General features: G+C 35.0%; 2 protein-coding genes across 2 annotated transcripts; one reads left to right on the plus strand and one right to left on the minus strand.

The window, feature by feature from the left end:
* The first annotated feature begins 438 nt into the window (after positions 1-438).
* On the plus strand, positions 439-18,826 carry LOC134844336 (retinoic acid receptor RXR-alpha-B-like). Its single transcript, XM_063860975.1, has 6 exons — positions 439-1,885; positions 14,152-14,515; positions 14,756-15,112; positions 15,311-15,419; positions 15,604-15,695; positions 18,329-18,826. The coding sequence occupies exons 1-6, from the start codon at positions 1,343-1,345 to the stop codon at positions 18,616-18,618; spliced, it is 1,755 nt and encodes a 584-aa protein (XP_063717045.1). The 5' UTR covers positions 439-1,342; the 3' UTR covers positions 18,619-18,826.
* A 179-nt stretch (positions 18,827-19,005) lies between these two features.
* LOC134844347 (protein STPG3-like) lies at positions 19,006-24,700 on the minus strand. Its single transcript, XM_063860987.1, has 4 exons — positions 24,459-24,700; positions 23,765-23,979; positions 23,099-23,255; positions 19,006-19,488 (listed from the first exon to the last, which is right to left on the minus strand). Exons 1-4 carry the CDS (start codon positions 24,638-24,640, stop codon positions 19,083-19,085), a joined length of 960 nt encoding a protein of 319 aa, XP_063717057.1. The 5' UTR covers positions 24,641-24,700; the 3' UTR covers positions 19,006-19,082.

The raw sequence follows: 24,700 nt of genomic DNA on the forward strand, positions 1-24,700 counted from the left end.
CTACTTGCTTTTTTGATTTGAGTTTTTGATGTGAGATGTGATCCAATAGAATATTGTGAGCTTAGTATGAAAAGAAATTTATAGTCCGTATCGATCAAAGCTATCAATTTTTCAAGCTGGGACTCTTTTGCTGACTACTTTTTCTATTGCTGTTGAAATTTAAGTTTGTTTCCATCTGGATATTTTGTTAGTAGATAAAACAGTTGTATCAGTTACAGTTATAGCTATAACATATCAGTCGAAAACGGCTGCAAAAAAACTGAATTTGATTTAAGTCGGTTGCCAAAATCCCGGAATTCAGTGTACACAAAATGCAACCCATGCGTAGTTAATTAGGGTATACTGCTTGATCAATTATTAGCTGACATTATGTCATACTGTTTCAGTGGTCTACCCGGGAAAAAAAGGAATATAAGTGAGTCATTGTCCCTTACGTTGAGTCCCTATTGCACCCTAACTGGGAATTAAAACAAAGAAGGGATTCATTGAAATAAAAGCGAAGTATTTTATTGGTTATTACACCGCCACGCCAGTTTATTACAATATTACTTAGCTAGTCCAGTTAAATAGTGCCAACTACAAATAGCCAAGGTTGGTAAGAAGTACATATACGCCAGACGTGACGCTCTAGACTAGCCACTATAGCTGGTCTAATTGTATTGGTAGTGACCATGAATTTTACTACAAAGAGCACACTTAGCTAACAAGACTTGGAACCAAATGTTTGCAAGTTGCACGTTCTCAATTCGATATTTACTTTATAGTACCGATTGGAACATTGAAAAATCAGAAAATATTATTTGTTCGTACTAGTTTGTCTTGCACAGACCAACCTGCAATCAGCTTTGATTAAATAAGATTACGTAATAAATCACACAACCCAGCATGGACTTACGTAACAAATCGTAAAACGCTCATATATGGCCACTATTTTGCGTAATAAGCTACGTTGTTATTAAAGAAATTGTATAACTCTTAAGGAAAACCAGCTGCGTTATTTCGCTAGCAAATATCATTTAAGCCCCGCTGTTGCATTAACTTCTGTCTTTCAATATTTCCTATTTCTTTGCTCAACTAATTGTCCAAGGACATTTCGGCTCCTATTTAGTTAATTTTTCCACAGCTTAATCTTTCAAACTCATTCCCTGCTATTTTTATTGCAGCTATTTTTTTTTCACACGCAGCCTTGTACGCTAAAAAAAGAACTATTTTTATTACTTTTTCCAACATGCGGTATCGTCTGTCGCCGCCGTCCTGCACAAATGTCGATTCTTCGCGCATCCTTTGTTAAGTTCTCTACTATGACGTGTTTTGTCAGACGTTAACCATTCTTTTTACTTCAATGGCGGCGGGAGGATACATACACTCCTACCCGAACGCCAGCGTCTTCGTGTGTCAGCCAGTGGAACCTTCGATATCTGGACCCAACGGATTCCAGAACCAACCAAATGGAACATTAATTGCCAATCGAGGTCACAGTTCTCAAGAACCAAGTTCAAACCTTACCAATTTACAGACTTTTAGTTACCCAAATGGAAACAATCGATTCTCAGAGCAAAATGGAAGTTTCCAGCGAGGTACCCAAGCCCAAATTATGAGATCAACAGTGCCAAGTGTCATCCAGAATCCAAATCAGCGAATGATGATAAGACATGGAAACGTTATCCAATCGGCGAATCATTCCAATCACAGATTTGGGATGGTGAAAAGTGAAAATCAGCCTCGAGTCTTGAATCAGAGCAATACCTGTTACCAGAATTCGTCTTTATTAATACTAGCGGGTTCCGCCGCACCTCAGAACCAGATGGTATACAGCCAACCCTCTACTTTAATGAATTCAAATCGATGTTCTTCAAATTTCATATCAAATCAATACATTAATCCGGTGAGTCAGTGTTCATAATTTTTTGTCAATTCTGATTAAATAGCTATTGAGTGTAATTTGAAAAAATAGACTAATGCGCACTGGAGGAGAATCCGTTTTCTTACATCAAAACGGTTAAGAGAAATGGTTTTTGCAAACGGGAACTTTACCTTCTCCATGAGAAACTTGAGAAACTTCATTTGACCAAACTTGTCAACTGATTGGTCAAATGAAGACAAATTAAGCTCTCCAATAACAACAGTGCAAATGATAAACAAAGATTAAAATGACTAATTTCTAACAAAGATTAAATGGACAAATTTCCGGTCATTTTTGAATTCACTAAGTTATTAAGAATAATGAACGCCGTGAGTACTCTCATATAGGTCTTGATGATTGTTCCGACCATTTGAAAAATGTGCAGGAACTTTGTATTCGGGTGTTTTAGATTTTTTTCCACGCAAAAACAGGTACCACAAATAATCATCGGACTGGGTGAGTGATATATCATATTAAAGCCCTTGCAGTCGTGATTCGAACTTTTTGAAATTTTCAAAAAAATTCACAGTTTCGAGAAAAATCGGTTTGAAGTTTTCGATTTTCGTCTAATTTCGAGCGAGTAAAGTTTGCGAGCATGCCTATTTATGCTAAGTTTAGGCCGTTTACAATAGGTCATGTGTGCTTAATTTTAGTTTTACTCGAGAATAATTAGTTTTTGGAGTTTCATTAACGCCATCTAGAGAATCAAAAACTCAAAAATTTTTAATTTTTTTTTGTTTTGTTTTTCTAGTCATTTTTTTCAACTGTTGTGCAGCCTGCCGGTTTACTCTGACTGTCTAATATGCCTAAGTTGTAGTGGGGCAGTACAACGTTGCCGAAGTACAACAGTGCCGAAAATGAAAACTTTTTTCAACAGTGCCGAAAACTTAAACAAATTTCAACATAAAGTGCGGCAAACAAAAATTCAACGGCGATCGTCTACAGTCTTAAGTGACACTATGAGAATTTGAGCGAGAAAATGTGCTACTTAGACGTTTTGGCGCCAAAATAATTGTTTAACTTGCAATTGCAGACATTTGGCACCAAAATTGGAGTGAGTTTCTTTGTTAGTTAGCCTTAGTGATTAGAAAATGCGTTTAAATTATTCTGAAATTTCCCCGCCTTTTTCGGCACTGCTGTACTTCGGCACCGTTGAACGCCACTGTTGTAGTGGTTTGTTCAGATCCTGTCACACTACGCAGAAAAATGACACTAACTTTGTGTGAAAGAAAAAAGTGTGTGTGTTTTATTGATGTAAAAGTTAGAATTCAGTGTTGATTTCACCGTGTTTAAGATAAGTGGCACCCAAACTTTTCAAAAAACTCAAATTACAAAATAATTTTCAAAACTTGAAATTCCCTACTCTGTAGTTGGGTGGTGTCAGAGTGCTCTCAAAGAGTGCCAAGTTCGCATACATTTATGGCTGCTTAAATCCTTGTAGTTTTCGAGATTTTGCTTTTTTTAAAAAGTTTCTCAAAAAAAATTCAGAAAACTTTTTTATGGCTTTTAAACAATATTCAGAAAAATTAACTTGAAGCTTCTCAAAATTTGAAATTCCCATTACTGTAGATGGGTGGGTACTGTAAAAAGACTCTCAGATATACTCTTGCGTCCAAAGGCGACTGCTTAAATGCTTTGAAGTTCTCATCTGTATAGTGACGCTCTGGAGTTGCGAAGTTTTCAGATAACTTAAATTTAATTTTTTTGATACTTGATATTCCAAACCCAGTAGTTGGGGGCTGTCAGAGTACTCTCAGAGGTTGCGATTCTGCCCTCCAAATATGTTTGCTCAAATCTTGGTAGTTCTCCAGATATGACGTTTTTTTTGTGATTTTTTCAAAAATTTTCAGAAAACTTGAATTAATTTTAGTTTTTCTCAAAAATAAGGAATTCATAACCCTGTAAATGAGGCTGTCACAGTATTCTCAGGGGCTGCAAATCTTGCCTCCAATTATGACTGCTCAAGTCTCGGTAGTTATCGAGATCTGACGTTGTATATGGCTTTTTTAAAAAACAAATTCTAGAAAACTTAAGCTCAAAGCTTCTCAAAATCTAAAGTTTCCTACAGCGTAGTTTGGTTCTGTAAAATTACTCTCAGTAGTTGCAAATCTTGCGTTCAAATGCGACTGCTCAACTGCTTTTAATTTCGAGTTGTGTCGTTTCTTAATTAATTTGAACTTAGATTGAACTTACTTCACGAAATTTTATGGCTTTTTAAAACTTAAACAGAACAACTTTAAAAACATTTTACAAAATTTATAATTACCAATCCTGTAATTGAGTGCTGTCGGAGTACACTCAAAGGATGCAGATTTAATTTGCAATAAATAGGGTTTTTTTTGATGAGTTGTTAAAAAACCGAAGGTGCGTTACACCTTAGTTTTATTTAAAAAGGTCAATCATAAACTGTTTTAGAAATTCTCATACCATCTATTTTTTATCTGAAATTTGAAAGTTGGGTACTTTCAAATTTTTTTTATTTCTGTTACCTTTCTTTCATTACTCTTTTCCAACTGTCAGTTGATTATGTTTCCTTTTGCGATAGCAAGTGTCTTGCAACCGGTTATTAGAATTTCGTATAATTAACATCGTATAATTAACTTTTTTGTAGTTATATTGTTGTTGCTTTAGGCGTTTTGATTTTTTTCTGCTGCTTGTAATTTTCTTAACGTTGACTTCGTATATTTTTTTTTGTTTAGTTTTGTTTTGCTTAAAACTTAATCTGCCCAAACGATTTCGGTTTATTTTTGATTGACTTAGTGACCTTTTTTTGAGTAGTTTTAATTGAAACATAATTTTTATGATCCTCTCTGGATCGCATGCAATGCTAAAACTCTTATTTAAATTATAGTTCTTAACAACAAGTTTTTTTCGTATTTTTTTTCCGGTTTCTTTTTTTTTTCGCTTGATAGGTTTGTGCGTGTGCTTTGAGGAGAGGGACTTCAAAACTTTTTATTAGTCCTCAATTTTTTTGATTTTTTTCCATGGTTTTCCTGCTTTTCGGTTTAATAGCTTTCAGCCTATATTACATCGACTTAGTGGCCTCATATTGTTTCATTTGATGGGCAAAAAAAGTTTTATGTATTGATGTTTTGAGGTTGTCGGGGACCTATTAACATTGAAAATGTTTTGATGTTTCTAAGTTTTTTTACATTTTTTTTTCGTTTTCTAGTCATTTTTTTGTTTCCTCTTTTGTCTATTGTACTATGACTGTCCAATATGCTGAAGTTCTATTTTTTCGTTCAGATATTTTATCACACTACACAGAAAAGAAACGACAATATTTTGATATATATTTTTTGCATTTTTAAGACTATGCTCTTTGCACAGTAACCGGCTATCCTTGTTTTTTTGTGTGTTTTTTTTTACTTTACTTAAAAGCGTTTTTGATTTATACCTAATCGGCTCAGTGGCATCATATTGCATCTTTGGATGAGCGATCGTTGGAGATCGTAATCCGGACTGCACTGAAAATTTTCAAAATAAACTTCCTATTTTTATTTTAAGATTCCCTAATTTCTGGCTTTCAGGCCATATATGCAAAGAAATAATGAACTTGATCTCTAGTGTCGCGAGTAACTATACTAAAAATGTTTGACGAAAATATTAATATCAATTTAGCACCTCTCGTGGAGCTCAAAGTTTCGCTTTGGATCGCCCTACCTGCCTTCCCCATTAAAAACATCGAAAACTGCAAAAAAAACTTATAAATTGAATTTTATAAATTGTGGTCAGTACAGTACTATCTCTATCTATTTGCCCAAGCACATTATCTGGTTAATCTTGATTTCGCTAACGCTTTGATTTACAAGTAGTTTCTTTCATCTTTTTGCGCAGTCGCAAAGTATTTAAATTAATTCTCCAATCGGTAAAAAAACGCAGTTATAACGCTATCATTTGTAGTATTTCAAAAAAGCTATATTTTTTTAAGGTTCAAAGGAGCAAAATATAGAGCTGAAAATTTAAAAAAATCTTTTTCGAGAAAAGCACCTTATTGTTTTCCGTGTCAACGAAGTTAACGATTTTACAAAATCTACTGCATCAAATTTTCGGAGACCGCTTTTTCTCCACAAAACCTTTTACACAAAAGAAGAGCAGTGTCACATTACTAAATTCACTTTTTTCCTAGCCCAAGTCGCAAATAAATTTGCTCATTTTTTTAGTGGTATTCTTATAGCAATGGCATGACATCTTGGTTACTCTCGCTGCATTAGCATTTTATCTGGTGTACTTTTGCTGCATTAGCAATACATCTCGGTATCTGTTTAATTGGTGGCTAGTGTTTCAGGCCTATCAAGATCTCATGGGGCATATGCTAAAACGTGATGATTTCAAATTCTATTTTGGGTATTCGACTTCGGCACATATCAGGATTTTTATTAATTTTACTTTTTCTTTTGACGTTTCTTTTCTCAAGTTTTGTCCTTTTTAAGGCTATTTTTTGCTTCTATATGCAAAATGCAGTGCTGAAATTTTTTTGAATCCAAACTATGACTTAAAGGGCTCCAATATGATACTACATTCGATATATATATATATATATTAACTTTCTTTGAACTGGGCAAAAACCGGTGGATACCCCCACTTCATGCTACCTTCACGCCTATTTGAAAAAGGGGTGAGTCGAACGATATTTCACGGAAACCTAGCTCAGTTTCATACAAACATCCAAATTTGAAAAGAAGAGACCACCATTCGTTCAACTCAGTTCAACCATGTTCTTTTTTCGTAGCTTAAATTGTTTTTGAAAATTGTCTAAAAATTGACTATTTATTGTATTTTTAAATGCGGGCTTCACTTAAATTGTAAAACATGTACAAAATTTGAATTTGCCAACCCCGTAGAAGGGTGCTGTCAGGATACTCTCATGAAATGCAAATCTTGCCTCCGAATATGACTGCTTAAACCTTAATAGTTTTCTAGATATGTCGTTTTTATATCTTCTTAAATTTTTTGAAAAACTAGATACTGTGAGGTTACTCCCAGGAGTTGCAAATCTTGCGTCTAAATGCGACTGCTCAAATGCTTTCAGTTTTCCAGGTGTGACGTTTTTTTTGTCTTTAAAAAATTGGTCAAAGAGTTTAGATATAAAAAATTTCACCAAGTTTGAAGTTCCCATCTCTATAGAGGGATGCTGTCAGGGAGGGTTTCGTAGCGGTTGCGATTTCAGCCTCCAATTTTGAACACTCAAATCCTTATATTTTACGAAATGCGACGTTTTTTGTGATTTTGTTTAAAAATTTCATAAAATTTAAATTTAAAAATTTTCACAAAATTTGAAATTTCCAACCCTGTAGTAGGGTGCTGTCAAGATACTCTTGAGGAGTTTCAAATCTTGCCGCTAGATATGACTGCTCTAATCTCGTAGTTTTGAAATATGACGTTTTTTTATTTCTTTTTAAAGTTTCAGAAAACTTAGATTTGAAAAAGTTCAAAAAAGTTAAAGCTCCTAACCCTGTATAAGGTATTGCTAAGGTATTCTCAGGATTTGAAAATCTTGAGTCCGAATGCGACTGCTTAAATGCTTTGAGTTTCCGAGATGTGATATTTTCTATTTCTTCTGAAAATTTGGTGAGGCGCTGTCAGGATACTCTCAAGGGTTGGAATCTTGCCTTCAAATGTGACTACTGCTCAAATCCTTGTAGTTTTCGAGATATGGCGTTTTTTATAATTTTTCCTTAAGTTTTCTGAAAATTAGATTAAAATAAAATCGAAAAATTTGAAAATAACAATCCTGTAGTTGAGTACTGTGAGGGTACTCTGAGATATGGCAAAGTTTGCGCTTAAATGCGACTGCTCAAATGCCTTTCGTTTCCGAGATTTGACGTTTTTTAATGATTTTTCGAAGATTTTATTTACAGACAATTTATAGTGAGACAACCTGATTGTCGGGGTACTATGAGGCGTTGCCAATCTTGCCTCCATGCTCAAAGCTTTTTAGTTTCCGAGATACGACGTTTTCTAATTTTTTTTCAAAGTTTAGGGAAAGTTAAATTAAAAAAAACTCACGAAAAATGAAATTCCTTACCTTGTTGTTGGGTGCTGTCAGGGTGGTTTCATGGACTGTAAATTTTGACTCCAAATTCATCCGAAGGCTCTTTTAGTTTCCGAGATATGAAGTTTCTATGGTTCTTCAGTTTCTTAATTAAAAAAATTGAATTATAAAAAACTTTAAAAATTTGAAATTACCAACCCCGTAATTGGGTGCTGTCAGAGTACACTCAGAGGTTGCAGATCTTGTTTTCAATAAATGAGTTTCAAAAGTTTTTAGCACCGGAGGTGCGTGACGCTCTAGTAAGTATTAAATTTTCACCGCATCATCTTTTGACTTGCGTTATTGGCTAAATTTTTTGTCTGTATGGCGGTCAATTCGAGGTCAAAATTCAAGGACAACCTAACTAATATTCATAAAGTTTCCAAATGCAAAAAAGTCAGCACCTTTCGCTCAGCTCATTTGAACTGTTTTTTTCATAGCTTAAGTTGTGTTCGAAAATTGTTATAGATTCAAATGGCTTCGTTTTGTGACTTACGTTTGTTAACCAACTTCTTAAGCATCTATGAAATTAAACTAAAAAACCAATTCGAATACAAAAAATTGATAAAGATAGGGCTTGTGTTCCTCGTTATTGTTCCGACCATTAGAAAAATGGGGAAGAACTTTGTATTCGGGTGTTTTAGTTTTTTCTTTTTTTGTTTTCACGCAAAATCAGCGGAGAAATTTATGTAATATATCATATTAAAGCCCTCTCAGCCGTGATTCCAACGACATTGAAAATCTCGAAACTTTTCCCAGTGTTGAAAAAAAAACCGGTTTGAAATTTTTGATTTCTCGTCTAAATTCGGGCGAGTAAAGCGAGTGAGCACGCTCATTTGTCTTTAATTTGGGCCGTTTACAATAAATATTAATGTTTAATATAATTTTACTTGACTAAAATTAGTTTTTGGAGATTTTTAAAGCCATTTTTATGATTTTTTTGTTTAGACATTTTTTACACAAGCGTCAATGTAGTGTATTGTTACGAACCTTCTTTTTTCTAACCTAACTCGCAAATAAAAGTGTTCATTAAAAGTGTTCACTTATTTGGAAATTTTACTGTAGTATTCGAAATCGCATGGCATATGTTCTCTGCTTTATTTGTGACTAGTGTTTAGCTATTACCTATGAAGCTTTCGTGGCTGATTGGTTAGGGTGTGAGACTCTTATTATCTAGGTCGCAGGTTCGAATCTCAGACATAGCCCAATTTTTTGCTAATTCGAGGCCTAATTCTACTCATAACAGAGCTGCTTTTTGTCGTGTTCTCGCTATTGTTTGCGAAGCCAAGCTTCGCCATTGTGTCAAAATTTGTTCTCATGTTTGCCTATATTACTATGACTGTTGAGTAATTTATAGTTTTACGTCAGATCCTTTTATCCTACAACGCAGAAAAAACTACACTAATTTGAAAAAAAACTCATTTTTCTTGTAGTTTTTAAAGAGTATAGTCGCAAAATTTTGCGCTACTTGCGCTTTAACCGGCTATTCTTGTTTCAGTTTTCCTTTTTTAATAGAATGTTTTCAGAGAACTGATTTCTTCCCGATATAATGAAAAATCCAATGTTTCGGAAGAAAGAAAATATGGATTCTTCGAGTATTGTTCAATTCGGACTTTCCGAAACATAGTAAACATCTGGATGTACTCCAAACATGCAGAAACGAATTGATTTGTATCCAAAGAGTTTTTTGGTCTCAACGAGAGCCTCAAATAAAATCGGATTCGTTACAACTGCGTAAATTTTGTTTCGAACGATTTCGAAAGCCACTCATTTTTCAAAGACTCGAAACATACAGTAATGACTTAATCTGAACCAGTTCGTAAGATCAAGAGCAAATGATGATTATGAATTTGAAATAATATTTGTTCCGACCATTGAAAATGGGAAGGACTTTGTTTTCGGGTGTGTTTAAATTTGTTTGTTTTTCAAGCACGCAATTCAAGTACCACAAATAGTAATCGGACTGGGTTGAGTGATATACCAAATAAAGTAATGATAACTGGTTAAATTGGTCATATAGGCTAAAAACACATGTGTTTTTTCCAAAACGAAACTCGTTTTGAAAGCTTTTTTAGGCACTTCCGTGGCCGGAAAAGCTTTCTAATTTTTTTTAATTGTGCAAAAAAATAGATTTTTTGTTTGTTATTTTTTTTTGAAAACAACTGTTGTCGATTTTGAATAATTGTCTTATTTTGTACGCTTGTGTATACTTTTATCATCCCATCACCTACAAAAAACGACGCTATTAATGAGTAAGAAACGACGCTAACTTTAAGCTTTTATGAATATGGTCGGAACATTCTGACTAACTACTGTTTGTCTTGACAGCGTACCCCTGTTTTATAGTGGGTGGAAATTTACCAAGGTTGATTCTGTATAACTTCATTTTTCTTGTAGTTTTTAAAGAGTATGGTCGGAAAATTTTGTGCTACTTGCGCTTTAACCGGCTATCCTTGTTTCAGTTTTCCTTTTTTATTAGAATGTTTTCAGTGAACTGATTTCTTCCCGATATAATGAAAAATCCAATGTTTCAGAAGAAAGAAAAAATGGATTCTTCGAGTATTGTTCAATTCGGACTTTCCGAAACATAGTAAACATCTGGATGTACTCGAAACATGCAGAAATGAATTGGTTTGTGTCCAAACAGTTTTTTTGGTCTCAACGATAGCCTCAAGTAAAATCGGATTCGTTACAACTGCGTAAATTTTGTTTCGAACGATTTCGAAAGCCACTCATTTTTCAAAGACTCGAAACATACAGCAATGACTTAATCTGAACCAGTTCGTAAGATCAAGAGCAAATGATGATTATGAATTTGAAATAATATTTGTTCCGACCATTGAAAATGGGGAGGACTTTGTTTTCGGGTGTGTTTAAATTTGTTTGTTTTTCAAGCACGCATTTCAAGTACCACAAATAGTAATCGGACTGGGTTGAGTGATATACCAAATAAAGTAATGATAACTGGTTAAATTGGTCATATAGGCTAAAAACACATGTGTTTTTTCCAAAACGAAACTCGTTTTGAAAGCTTTTTTAGGCACTTCCGTGGCCGGAAAAGCTTTCTAATTTTTTTTAAATGTGCAAAAAAATAGATTTTTTGTTTGTTATTTTTTTTTGAAAACAACTGTTGTCGATTTTGAATAATTGTCTAATTTTTTACGCTTGTGTATACTTTTCTCATCACATCACCTAAAAAAAACGACGCTATTAATGAGTAAGAAACGACGCTAACTTTAAGCTTTTATGAATATGGTTGGAACATTCTGACTAACTACTGTTTGTCTTGACAGCGTACCCATGTTTTATAGTGGGTGTAAATTTACCAAGGTTGATTTTGTATAACTTCATTTTTCTTGTAGTTTTTAAAGAGTATGGTCGCAAAATTTGGTGCTACTTGCGCTTTAACCGGCTATCCTTGTTTCAGTTTTCCTTTTTTAATAGAATGTTTTCAGAGAACTGATTTCTTCCCGATATAATGAAAAATCCAATGTTTCAGAAGAAAGAAAATATGGATTCTTCGAGTATTGTTCAATTCAGACTTTCCGAAACATAGTAAACATCTGGATGTACTCGAAACATGCAGAAACGAATTGATTTGTATCCAAACAGTTTTTTTGGTCTCAACGAGAGCCTCAAGTAAAATCGGATTCGTTACAACTGCGTAAATTTTGTTTCGAACGATTTCGAAAGCCACTCATTTTTCAAAGACTCGAAACATACAGCAATGACTTAATCTGAACCAGTTCGTAAGATCAAGAGCAAATGATGATTATGAATTTGAAATAATATTTGTTCCGACCATTGAAAATGGGGAGGACTTTGTTTTCGGGTGTGTTTAAATTTGTTTGTTTTTCAAGCACGCAATTCAAGTACCACAAATAGTAATCGGACTGGGTTGAGTGATATACCACATAAAGTAATGATAACTGGTTAAATTGGTCATATAGGCTAAAAACACATGTGTTTTTTCCAAAACGAAACTTGTTTTGAAAGCTTTTTTAGGCACTTCCGTGGCCGGAAAAGCTTTCTAATTTTTTTAATTGTGCAAAAAAATAGATTTTTTGTTTGTTATTTTTTTTGAAAACAACTGTTGTCGATTTTGAATAATTGTCTAATTTTTTACGCTTGTATATACTTTTTTCATCACATCACCTACAAAAAACGACGCTATTAATGAGTAAGAAACGACGCTAACTTTAAGCTTTTATGAATATGGTCGGAACATTCTGACTAACTACTGTTTGTCTTGACAGCGTACCCATGTTTTATAGTGGGTGTAAATTTACCAAGGTTGATTTTGTATAACTTCATTTTCTCATGTTTTTATGTCAGTGATTTTATTTCGACTCAGTCGCTTCATATTGCATTAGTTGACGAGAGAAATAGTTTCTTGGTGTGTCTATGTATTGGAACTTAAAAATTTGGAGTTTCAAAATATATCGTAGCTCATTTTTTATGCAAATAAAATTTTCGGCTCAATAAGCGTCGAACAGATTATAATCGTCTTAGTTCCCACCGCGTAAATTATAATTTGAAGTTATTCGAAAGCGACTTATTGTTTCGACGGCAACTCATTTTCAGGCGTTACTCAAAACCTACAGCAATGAGTTAACACTGACGATTGAAGTTTTAACGCTGGCATTAGTTGACGAGAGAAATAGTTTCTTGGTTTCTATGTATTGGAACTTAAAAATTTGGAGTTTCAAAATATATCGTAGCCCATTTTTTATGCAAATAAAATTTTCGGCTCAATAAGCGTCGAACAGATTATTATCGTCTTAGTTCCCACCGCGTAAATTATAATTTGAAGTTATTCGAAAGCGACTTATTGTTTCGACCCCAACTCATTTTCAGGCGTTACTCAAAACCTACAGCAATGAGTTAACACTGACGATTGAAGTTTTAACGCTGGCAATTGACTTCCTTGTAATGTTTTCCTCAAAATAAATTTATTGATTGCAAAATAAATTTTTTTCTTAGTAGTTATTTTTTGTCACTTTTTTTATTTCAAACGTCTTTTACTCACGCGGCTTTCGTCTCATTTTTTTCGGCGAGTTGTAATGTACCGCTGTGCTTCTCATTATGATTTCAGACTTTTTTATCAGTTTTTTTTTTCAGTTTATCAGTTTTTTAATTGTGCAAAAAAATAGATTTTTTTTTCGTTTGCTTTTTTTTTTTGAAAACAACTGTTGTCGATTTTGAATAATTGGCTAATTTTTTACGCGTGTGTATACTTTTCTCATCACATCACGTACTAAAAACGACGCTATTAATGAGTAAGAAACGACGCTAATTTTTAGTTTTTATGAATATGGTCGGAACATTCTGTGCTCTTTGCACATCAACCAGCTATCCTTGTTTTCATCTGTTTTTATCTGCTTTTGAGTCAAATCGGAACCTAAATTTTTTTTTCAGGAAAGCAATTTAGTTAAAAGAATCGCTGAAATATTTGTGCTGACATACTCAATTTCTGGAAAATTCAAATTAAACTACTGTTGATATTCCTTGTAACTACTGTTTGTCTTGACAGCGTACCCATGTTTTGTAGTGGGTGTAAATTTACGAAGGTTGATTTTGTATAACTTCATTTTCTCATGTTTTTATGTTAATGATTTTATTTCGACTCAGTCGCTTCATATTGCATTAGTTGACGAGAGAAATAGTTTCTTGGCGTGTCTATGTATTGGAACTTAAAATTTTGGAGTTTCAAAATATATCGTAGCTCATTTTTTATGCAAATAAAATTTTCGGCTCAATAAGCGTCGAACAGATTATTATCGTCTTAGTTCCCACCGCGTAAATTATAATTTGAAGTTATTCGAAAGCCACTTATTGTTTCGACGGCAACTCATATTCAGGCGACACTCAAAACCTACAGAAATGAGTTAACACTGACGATTGAAGTTTTAACGCTGGCAATTGTCTTCCTTGTAATGTTTTCCTCAAAATAAATTTACTTGATGACAAGTTAAGATTTTTTTCTTAGTAGTTATTTTTGTCACTGTTTTTTATTTCAAACGTCTTTTTACTCACGCGGCTTTCATCTCATGTTTTTCGGCGAGTTGTGATGTACCGCTGGGCTTCTCATTATAATTTCAGACTTTTTTTGTCAGTTTTTTTTCTTTGCGACAATTTCAATGACGATTTTAGGAAAAGACGGAATCATTTTAAAACCTTTTTTTCTGATATCACAGATTTCCAATTTTTATAGCTACTCTGCTCACCAAACTTCCCACAAAATGGTGCTACCAATCAAACAGTGCCTGGTCTGGGAACACCAGATTCGGTTCCTCCTAATATGGGCTTGACCTTTGATGCCACCAGTGGGATGCTGAACAAACAACCCAAACTGCTACCTCCTCATATCTGCTCGATCTGCGGGGACAGATCGTCGGGCAAACACTACGGGGTGTTTTCGTGTGAAGGGTGCAAAGGCTTCTTCAAACGAACTGTTCGGAAGTGTCTGAGCTACACGTGTAAAGATAATAAAGATTGTATAGTGGATAAACGACAGAGGAATAAGTGCCAGTACTGCAGGTACAAGAAGTGTGTTGCGGTCGGCATGCGACGCGAAGGTACGTGATCTTTCCAAATTTTTAATAGTGCCGGAAATAGAATTTTTAGCGAAGATAACTACACCCAAACAGTATACGAGAAATCATGTTCACTTGATACTAGCCAGAATAATTTTTCGACAATTCATGATGTGAACAATTTAGTCAAATTTGTTCGTTTTAGAGTCATTTGTTTGCTTGATTTTAGAAATCCCATTAAATTCAAAAATCTCGGATCATCTTAAAAAATTCATGCTCTAGGAGTTCAAGAGGAGAAACAGAGGTCTTCCAAATCTTCAAAAGAATCTAAAAATTCAACCAATCAAAGCGGCAAAGGCAGTCCAACCTCCAGTCATTTATCACCTAGCGGATCTGACGTATCATCCAATCACGGGCGAGCGTCCAGTTTCAGCGGAGACTTCAACTACAACGACTTGATTCCAATTGACAAGATGACAACAATGGAACGGAAACAACCCGATTTGGGAGAATGTCACGTTGAAATGAACGTCGAAGAGACTCAGAATCGATCCGTGGCATTCATCGTGAACTGGACAAAATATTTGCCTCATTTCAGCGATATTTTGATCGAGGATCAGATTATTCTTTTACAGTCAGGTATGAGGCAAATCTTCGTCGTTCGGATTTTTCGATTAACTGGTACTTAAATGTCGATTAACTGTTTCTTAATTGATTGAAAATAAAAGTTTTCCCGTTAGTTTATCTGCTCTCAGTATGAAAATTGAGATATTGAATCTTGAGCAATGAGTTCATAAAAAATTTGGCATTGGTTTCATTCTTTTCTTTTTTCTTCAGCTTGGACTCAGTTGCTGATATTGGATGTCTGTTTTCACAATTCGAAATACTTCAAGGGCATCTACAAGCACTACGACGACATTCCGCCATGGTCTCTCAAAGCTTTTAAGTGAGTACAAATTCAATTAACTGCTAACCGTTTTTGATAACTTGGAATAGCTTGATGGGTAACGTTGCGATGTTTTTCACGCTCAAGCAAAAGTCATAATGGACCCCTTGATTCCTTGGTTATAGATAGCTATTTCTTTTCGGCTTCCCATTTTTCCTTTCATTTTCTTGGTCTTTATTTTCAGACATATTTGTGAGCTGTCTGAGATACTGTATGGGATGTCTTTGGATATTTCGGAAGTTGGATGTATCAAGAGCATCATGATATTCAACCCATGTAAGTTGTGATCTAATCAATAAGATGGTTGTTTCGTTAATGGTTTCTATTGTCGCATAGCGGCCGTTGGCGGGTGGGTCTGATGCGTGGCCTTTAACACAGAAATTGTTGGGTTCGAATCCCAGTTTTGTCGTGGTTGGAGGTGTAGCGTATTAGTATGTTATACGACAGATTACACGAAGTTTTCCTATTTTTTTATACGCACCTTGCGACTACACGACAACTCGTTTAATTCATGCGTTATACGCAAATTTCAGTAGTTAGAGCCTATTCTTCTTATGAATCCTAATATTTGTTTCGTATGAATCTTAATATTTTTCTTAAAACGGCTCGTGGGCAGAGCAGAGCAATAACTTCTTAAGGGCCTGTACTTTTGCAGAAACGCAATCTTTTTGGTCGAAGTTTTTTACACTAGCCAACTTTACGGTTTTTTGATAGCATATACTTTGACATTCGAATAGTAATAATTTAACCCAGTTAATAGTTTTAACACTAGCGTCAGCTTAGTGTTTTATTACGAACCTTCTTTTTACACTAGCTTCAGCTTCAGTGTGTTATTACGAACCTTCTTTTTTTCTAACCTAACTCGCAAATAAAATTGTTTTTTTTTTATATTTGAAATCTCACTGTAGCATTGGAACTTGCATGGCATCTGTTCTCTAATTTATTTGTTGCTAGTGTTTAATCTTCTATCTTCAATTATTTATTAAGCTGCTGTGGCTGAGTGGTTAGTGTGTGTGTGACTCTTGATTTCAAGGTCGCAGGTTCGAATCTTAGACTAAGTCGAATTTTTGCTAATATGAAGCTTATTACTACTTTTTCTTATTGCACTTTAGAAAGCTGCTTTTTGTCATGTTCTCGCGCTAGCGTTTGCGAATTGCCTCTGAGTTAAATTCATCAAATAAACCGAAAAAACATAGTTTCAAACAACATAACAACAATAAAAACTCGATTTCAGAAATTTTCTAACACAATATATCTCGCAATTTTTGAAATGCATATTAAATTTTGAAATGCATATATATTAAATGTGGCTTTATGCTCTACAATTTATTGCATGAAAAATTAGTGTGGATGCCTTCAGTTTGTTATGTTCCAAGCTATTACTTGCAAAAAGTGTGTCCATTTGTATTTGGTGCCACTTGTGCTGCATAGCATTGGCAATCTGTTAGCAAAGGTAGCTGCTTTATTTGTGGCTAGTGTTTACTGGTTAACTTATGGTGACCAAGAGGGCAGGGCGTGAGACTCCAGGAGGTCGCAGATTCGAAGCCCATACGCAGCAAAGTTTTACTAATTCGAGGTTTATTTCTATTTTTTTTTATTTTACTTCATAAAGCTACTTTTTGTTGTGTTCTCGCTTGTGTTTGCGAAGCGCAGCTTCGCCACTGAGTAAAAAGTGTGCGCAAACGCTAAAAATGGTCTGTATGATGGAAAACGCTGCAAAAAGAAGACGCTGCACGTTATAAGAACATACGGCTCTTTTCCGGTTCATTCTTTTCTTTCTAATTGAGGTTTACAAAAGACTATTAAAAATGACTATTCATGTTCTAAGTTGTAAGAAAAATCATATCAGCGTTGAGAATTGAACAAAGTGTTGCAACCTTCTTTGCGTATAAATTACCGTATAAAAAAACTTAGACAACCTTATTTTATGATTTTAGAAGAGGCGAGAGAAATTGGAAAAGAGGCGAACATAACTGTTATGCGATTGTGCGTTATGACGCAAGCCAAGCATAGTGTAATAGTACGAATCAACTTCTTTTTTAAAATCTAATTCCTAAGAAAAAGTGCCCAGTTAGTGGTACTTATGGTTTATTTCCTGCCATAGGCAATTTAATAGCATCTTTTGCTTGTGTATTTGTGGCTAGTGTTAATTAACTTCCAAGTGACGGTAATGCAGATGCAAGGACGCGAGACTCTTAATCTACAGTTCGGAGATTCAAATCAGGAACCTTGAAAAACTTTTAGTTTTTTATTGCCGATACTTTTGCTGCGCAGCGTTGCGAATTAAATAGCAATTTTTGCTACTTTAGTAATGGCTAGTAGAGATATTTTAAAGAGATCGTGCGCAGAATCGAGAGCGTGAGACTCCTAATCTCCAGGTCAGTGGTTCGATTCCGGTACAGCAAATGTTTGATTTATCAAGGCTGGTTTTCACCATTTTTCCCCTTCTCACTTTAATTTTTTAGAGCTTCTTTTTTTAGAGCTACTTTTTGCCGTTTTCTTGCTTGTATTTGCAAATGCACCTTCGCCTCTGTGTAAAATAAATGTTTTACGACAATAAACTGTCCAACTATAAGTCCCAAGGTAGCAATAAGAAAGCAGGGCTGGGGCAAATTAAAAAAGGCCAAGTTCGGTTAAAGTAGAAATTATTTAACAGTCCCCCACAGATATAAAATCAAATTTACTGTGTATCAAGGGCTTTTGCGAAGTTGTATATGAAGACAAAATATGTATGTACTTGGGTAATGATCATGCATGTCAAAATTCATGACAATTGAAAAACGTGAAGAAAAGTTGAAAAACAAATATGAAAAATTGAAGGCGATGAAAAACATCCCAGAGATTCTCCTCATGGTGAATAAAACCTAGAAGGTTGATTTGTGCTTGATGTAATGTATCCTTGTGTTAAGATTTCCGAGGACTGAAAAAGCCGGTTGAAATCGAGCGACTTCAGGAGAAGTATGTGAAGACATTACGAGAGTACGAGCTGAAGAAGGGAAGCTTGGCCAAGTTCCATAAACTACTCTTCCTTCTCAGCTCTATCAGATCTACTTCGTGGAAATGCATGGAGAACAATTTGCTTCTCAACTTGCTATCATCCGAAAAGTTACGAGAACTGTCAACACAAAAAGACGATCTGAGTGATTTCGAATCTTTTTACACCGACGTCAAATGCAATGAAAGGGAGCCTTCAAAATAGATGAACAATTTTGCTAGTTAAACTCGTTCATTAATTATACATCAAATTCGATATTTTGCAGAACGAAAAAGTTGAGACATTCGATTTTTTCGAACGATTACAGAGTTGATATTCAATATCTTTTCACTGCAAAAAAAAATCCGAGACAAGCGTTTTGCTGCAACTGCCCTCGTTATTTAAATCCAGGCCAGAACAAATTGCACAAAATCCTTTTGTTTAATGTAATATAATTTTATTCTTTTTAAAAGCACAAATTGCTTTCTAGTATTGTGTTCAAATGTTCATATAGTTCATAAAAGAAAAACTCAAATTCAGATATGTTATCTATTTTGATTGGAATTATAGACAGTTAATTTAAAATTTCTTTTCCAAAAGTTTTTTTTTCAAACGAGTTACATCGATTTATTTTATAAGCAACACAAAATGAATGTCTAATTTTAAACGCATAAGTTTCAGTGTTCGTCTCAGAAAGTCCTGATTGGTCCTAAAACTTGGTCCATTCTTTTCTCGCGTTTAGTTTTTGGAATACTGAATGATGGTTGCTTTGTTTTCACATTTTTCAAGTTCGGCAAGTAGTACCCTGGAGCTGGAGTTTCCTCTCGTTTCTCCCACAACATCGTGCGCTCTCGGATCCCGATAACATGAGTCGGCGACTTCTTCAGCATTTGAGAATCGGATGTGGATCTGTCATATTTGATACTCGCTGGAAAGAGTGCTGCATCTTTGCTTGTGAACAAACTGCTCTTTTCACGCGTCACAGTAGGCATTGAGAAGCTTGGAGCGTTCTTGGCAATGGAGGATTCTTTGCCGATGTACAGAGTGTCTTCATTTGTGTATTGGCCTGGCGCTGGCCAGTTCAACTCGTCAAACCTAAAAATATGTAATTGAGTTTCCCATGCTTATGGCAAAAAGAGCCCTGTTCAGCGATAAAACTCTTTCTGTAATGTGGGGAAATAGTACAAATAGGATAAGAGTTTCTCGGTGATTCGTCGAAACTAAAATTATTTTCATTTCTCGGACTCCCAGATAAAGCGCTGGCGGATAAAATCCCCCAGGACATAATCCACCGGATAAAATCCCCCTGGACTAAATCCCCCATAGAACCACCTCCCCCTAGAATAAAATCCTCCAGTTTTAAATTTAAACTTCACCACATTCGAACTGAACAAAAATGCGACAGTAAAAGTTAAATTAAATGATGAAAGACAATTAACAGAAAAGAAATAGATAGATTAATGACTATAACTCAAAGGCCAAGTTAAGAGCTTTCGTTTGAGATAATCCAACTCTGTAGATAGCGACAGAGCATAAAATTCTTTTTATCCTTTCAAAGTTATCCTCTTTCCTTGCGTTAGTTTTTTTTGATTAGCTGCATTTGAGAGAAGAAAAACTTTTGCAGTGACTCTTTCCTCTGAATGAGTTCAATGAATTTCCATATATCAGGGTTTGACATTGGAGCCTGGATTCAAAACCACGGTGAAATCCTTCTAGGGCAATGTTTGTTCTGGGGTGGTCATCGATGGCCCTGAAGTAAACGCTCCAAATTTCCATGTCAAATCGAGATTTCTGCCTGATTGAGTTTCGCGTGTCTTTACTTACTAAGGTGTCCTCAAAATAGTTCTTGATGTCGTGAGGAAATTTGCAACTTTCAAGTATTTGGAGCATTACGAAGCAGTGGACAGTGCATACTTGATAGAAGTTATCAGGACAGCTTCTGAAGGTTCCGTCGAAAAGGCACCGGCGCTTTTAAAGATTAGGCCAAGGCAGGGAAATTGTCCATTATTTCAGTATAGGATAATACAACTGAAAATTTTTTCTATATAATGCGGTTATGTGCAAGTTCTTGCATTCCAAATAATGTTGCTTTTTTTACATTTTTTCTAAAGTTCACTGTTGACTTGCGCTCTATTAGGTTTTTGATCCGTTTGAAATTTTTAGGGCTCTTTTATAGAAAAAAAGTCTTCTTCTTTCATTTGCGGGAGCAAGCGACTTAATACCGAGATTTTTTTCCCGTAATCAACTTTTCTTACAAGATCTGCTGACACGCTCAATTCTGCGGTTACGGTCGATTTTGCTGACATGATCAACGGCTGACATGCACACTTTTTTTTTAAATTCAAGTAAAATTAACTTTTAGTTCGTTTGAGGTAATTATTTTCTTTCAAATTTTTTTTGTTAAAAAAAGCTTAACTTTTTTGGACTTGTCGTTTTTGTTTCACTTCTGCCGGCTAATTTCTCGTTGTCTTTTTCCAAGTGCAATTGATTTTATTGTAGTTTACCAACTCCTAGTTTTAATAAGCTTACCGATTTTTTTTCGGTAAAACGGGTTCGTTTTGTATTATACGGATTTAATTTATTTATGTTGCGAATTTACTAAGGCTGTTTTTAGATACTTTTACCTGTTTCAAGAGGAATTGGTTGTAAAAATTTCGATTCATAAAATTTTATAGCTCGAGTTTTTATGACTGCAGTTTCGTATTGACTGCTTAACGAGGGTCGACTCAAGTTTTTTCGCCTTAGTTGCCGCTTGATCTTTGACTTTCAAGGGTTGCTTAGGCTGTTTTGAACCTCATTCAAGTCAAATGTTCGAAATATTGTAGGTGTATATATTTTTCATTTTTTTCAAGTAGTTTTTTGCCTTAATTTTTGAAAAATTATAATAATCAGGAGTCCAAAAGGTTAGTTAGAAATATTTGAATTTTGGTCGAATATAGAGCGAATCAAGCGAGTATAATTTCGACCGCTCGCTATAGAGAAAAGGCATATAGACAAAAAAACTTTTATAGAACAAAAAAAAGTTTTAGAAGCTTCATTTGGCTCTCCTTTAGCAATAAACATTTTATTAAAGTAAACGGTTTTAAGATCTTAATGCAAAAAAAATCAGAACGTTTTTTGCATTTTTGGTGGCAATTGCTGCTGTCAAATTCGCATAATTTACTCATTTGTACCCGTTTGCATAGTTAACTCATCACACTACCCACAAGAAACACCAAAAAGTTGTTTGAGGAATGGGTTGTTTGAGGAAACACCAAAAGTTATTTGAGGAACACCAAAAAAATGTTTACTACAATTTGTTCACTTTTTGAAAATTCTGACTTGCGATTACAACAATTTGCGCTACGTACCCACCAACCGGCTATTAGCTTTCAACTACAATTTTGTTTACTATGTTGACTTCTTTTTTGTCAATTTTTGCATGTTTTTGAGAAAGGTAATTGTATGCTTCACAGATTCAAGTTCTTGAGCAAAATAAACCTGAGCAAAACAAAAAGCTTTGGAATCGTTTTTATTTCTCGAAGCTTCACTCCTGACTACGCGTTTTCTTTTTGCCAATCACCGATGCGTCGCCGTCACTCTTAGAGTGTTTTTCAACTGAAATGTAAGTTTAACTTTTGAAGCTGAAATTTTGGTATACTGCAGAGTCCGCAAAGGTTAATCTGATCAAATCAAAAATAACTGTGACGGCTTTACAATTTCATCCAAAAGTTTGCAAAGCAAGTGTAATGAAGTGTTTTTGCGATTTAATTCCATGAAAAACTTGTATTGTGTCAATTACTAAGTTTTTTCATTGCTTTTTTAGCAATTACATAAAACGATAAGAGAAATGTTTGGTGAGAAAAAATGAAAAATTTTGAGCGATATTACTCATACTAGATAAAATTAATTGAAAATAGCTAGCCTGATCAAAGAGTGATAAATTTTGTTTTGATGGCGCAAAATAGTCTGTATATCATAAATAATTTCAGAACTGTTCTTGCTGTGGCAACATCCTTGCAACCAACGCAGAGACTTTGAATTTTTGGTCTCAAAATGGTTTCTTTGGGTAGCTGATGAGGTTGACCTACTCTACTCTTTGTGCCGCGGAAAAAGAACCGAAAAAAGCATTGAAAGATTGAATTAGCCTGGCGTCAATAAACCGCCGTATATGTTTTCACGTTAGGGGGATCAAAAAGTTATGGGCGCTTATGCAAGAAAATTGGACAAAATTTAGAGACTAATTTAATTAACATTAAGAGTAAGTCAATCTTATCAAAAAACTGTGATTCTCAAAAAGGTTGTGCCAAAAAAATTAACGCTTTGTGTTGTTTGCGAGCATGCTTTAACAGCTAGAACAACTCTGAAACTAGTTATGATATACTGACTATGTTACGTCTTCAAAACAAAGTTTCTCAATCTCTAATCCGGCTAGTTCTCGATTGGTTTCGTCTAGCGTGTGTCAAAATTTCACTCCTTTTTCGAAAAGTTGCAGAATATAATGAAAATGTGAAGAAATATTCGTTTATTTACTCTTCGAAATCAAAAAGTTGCAACTTCTTTCTCCCGTGGCTTTGCTAGCAAAATGTGGTCCTTGTGTCCGATTGTAATGAAGTTTTCAATTTGATTTAACTAAAATTCTGGATTTTCAAAACGACTTTTTTATATTTTTTGGTATTTGTTGAGTGCTACTTCGCCTCAGTTGTATCTGAATTCGGTATCTTGCCTGGTTTTCTTGGACCATGCATCGTGTGGACTGAGGAAGAAGCTGGTCTCCCAGGAGGTCCTCCCACCACCTCCCTTCACCCTGTCTCTCTCTGCAATCATAAAGGCAGGCGCATGGTACTTCATCACATCCACACGCGGTGTGTACGAACTGGGACCTAGAACAAATTACGTTATAGCAAGCTAATATTTTGTCAAAGTAAATGGTATTTTAGACTATTAGTAGTTGACATATTTTTTTGCTGTTTAGGCATTAAAAGCCTGAGACTTGCCGAAAATCTTGGTAACTAAAACGTGGAATCTGAACAGAAAAAAAATAACATGAACTTGACCTTATTCTTGTTACTGAACTGAAAATTGTTGCTGAACTTTTTTATTCATATTATTGAACTGAAATTTGTTACCGAAGCCTTGGTTGAAAAAGTAACTACAACCATGAGCTCAACAATAAGTTGAAATTTGAACTACAATGAGCTGAGTCAGTTTGCTACAAATTCGGCAAAAATTAACCAGATTCAACACGGGAACTGACAGGTGGCTTTTTGAGGGCTTTAATTTTTGATTTTTTATCTATTACAATATTGATATGATAAGTCATTCATTTATTGGTTGCTCTATCAATTCTGTAGCCAATTTTTGCCTTTGCTTGCCAATCAAGGTCACTGACCTGGCGGTGTGCGGTTGCGCCTCGTGGTCGGCTCTTCTGTGAACGTCGAAGTCTTCTTCCTATTCGAGTCCTCCATTCTCTTAGCTGTCACCCCCACATTCGACATCCGCAGAAAATTCATAGGCCTCCGTCTGTCTACCCTGACTGCGCTTGTCTGTTGGTACATGTTATTCAGCGATCGAAACGAATGATTCTTGGTTCTGCTGCTATCATTTTCTAGACAAGGATCTCTTAAATATCTCCACCTCTATTGCTAAGGTGCGTATTCTTAAAAAAATAAACGTTGGTATATTTAAAACCAGGGGCAGATTTACTGGTGGGAATAATTTTTCTGTACTAACATTGAGAGGGTAGCTTACTCGCGCGTGCAAAAAAATATTTATTCAAAACTTTCCAATGCGACTTCTTAATGGGCATTTTCTTAAGCTTATTTTCTCCAAAATTTTCCTGCAGCTCAGACCTTTTGGGAGAATTAGTGTTATTTTTACAGAGTTTTTGGCGAGATCGGACTTCAATTTTTTGGCCTTAAAAAGAAGCTATGTTTAAGTGATCATAAAAACCCCTCCGTCTCTCGCTAAAACCTTAGATCCGTTTCTGTTCTTACCTTTTGAAAAATTATATCTTATTGGGTATTGAGGATTCGTTACCAGGTACCATAGGGCACAAGCAAATTATTCAAGAGATCCCTGGATTGTCTTTATTATCATCCAGGTTTGATTTGGCTTTTTTCTGTGGAACTGATTCGATTGGTTTCGGACTCAGGGTGGGCTCAATGTTCTCTTGCTCTTCTTCATTGAAGTCTTGTTTTGGCTCTTTTCTGCTCTCTAATTGGACTTTCAAAGGCACATCACCATTGTTTTCTTCGTCGTCTGCCATGCTGTTCAACTCAAAGCGTATATGTTACAATACGATTAGCAGCAATTTGATGTGTGCATG

Source organism: Symsagittifera roscoffensis, chromosome 1, assembly GCF_963678635.1.
Source record: "Symsagittifera roscoffensis chromosome 1, txSymRosc1.1, whole genome shotgun sequence".
Taxonomy (NCBI): Eukaryota; Metazoa; Xenacoelomorpha; order Acoela; family Convolutidae; genus Symsagittifera; species Symsagittifera roscoffensis.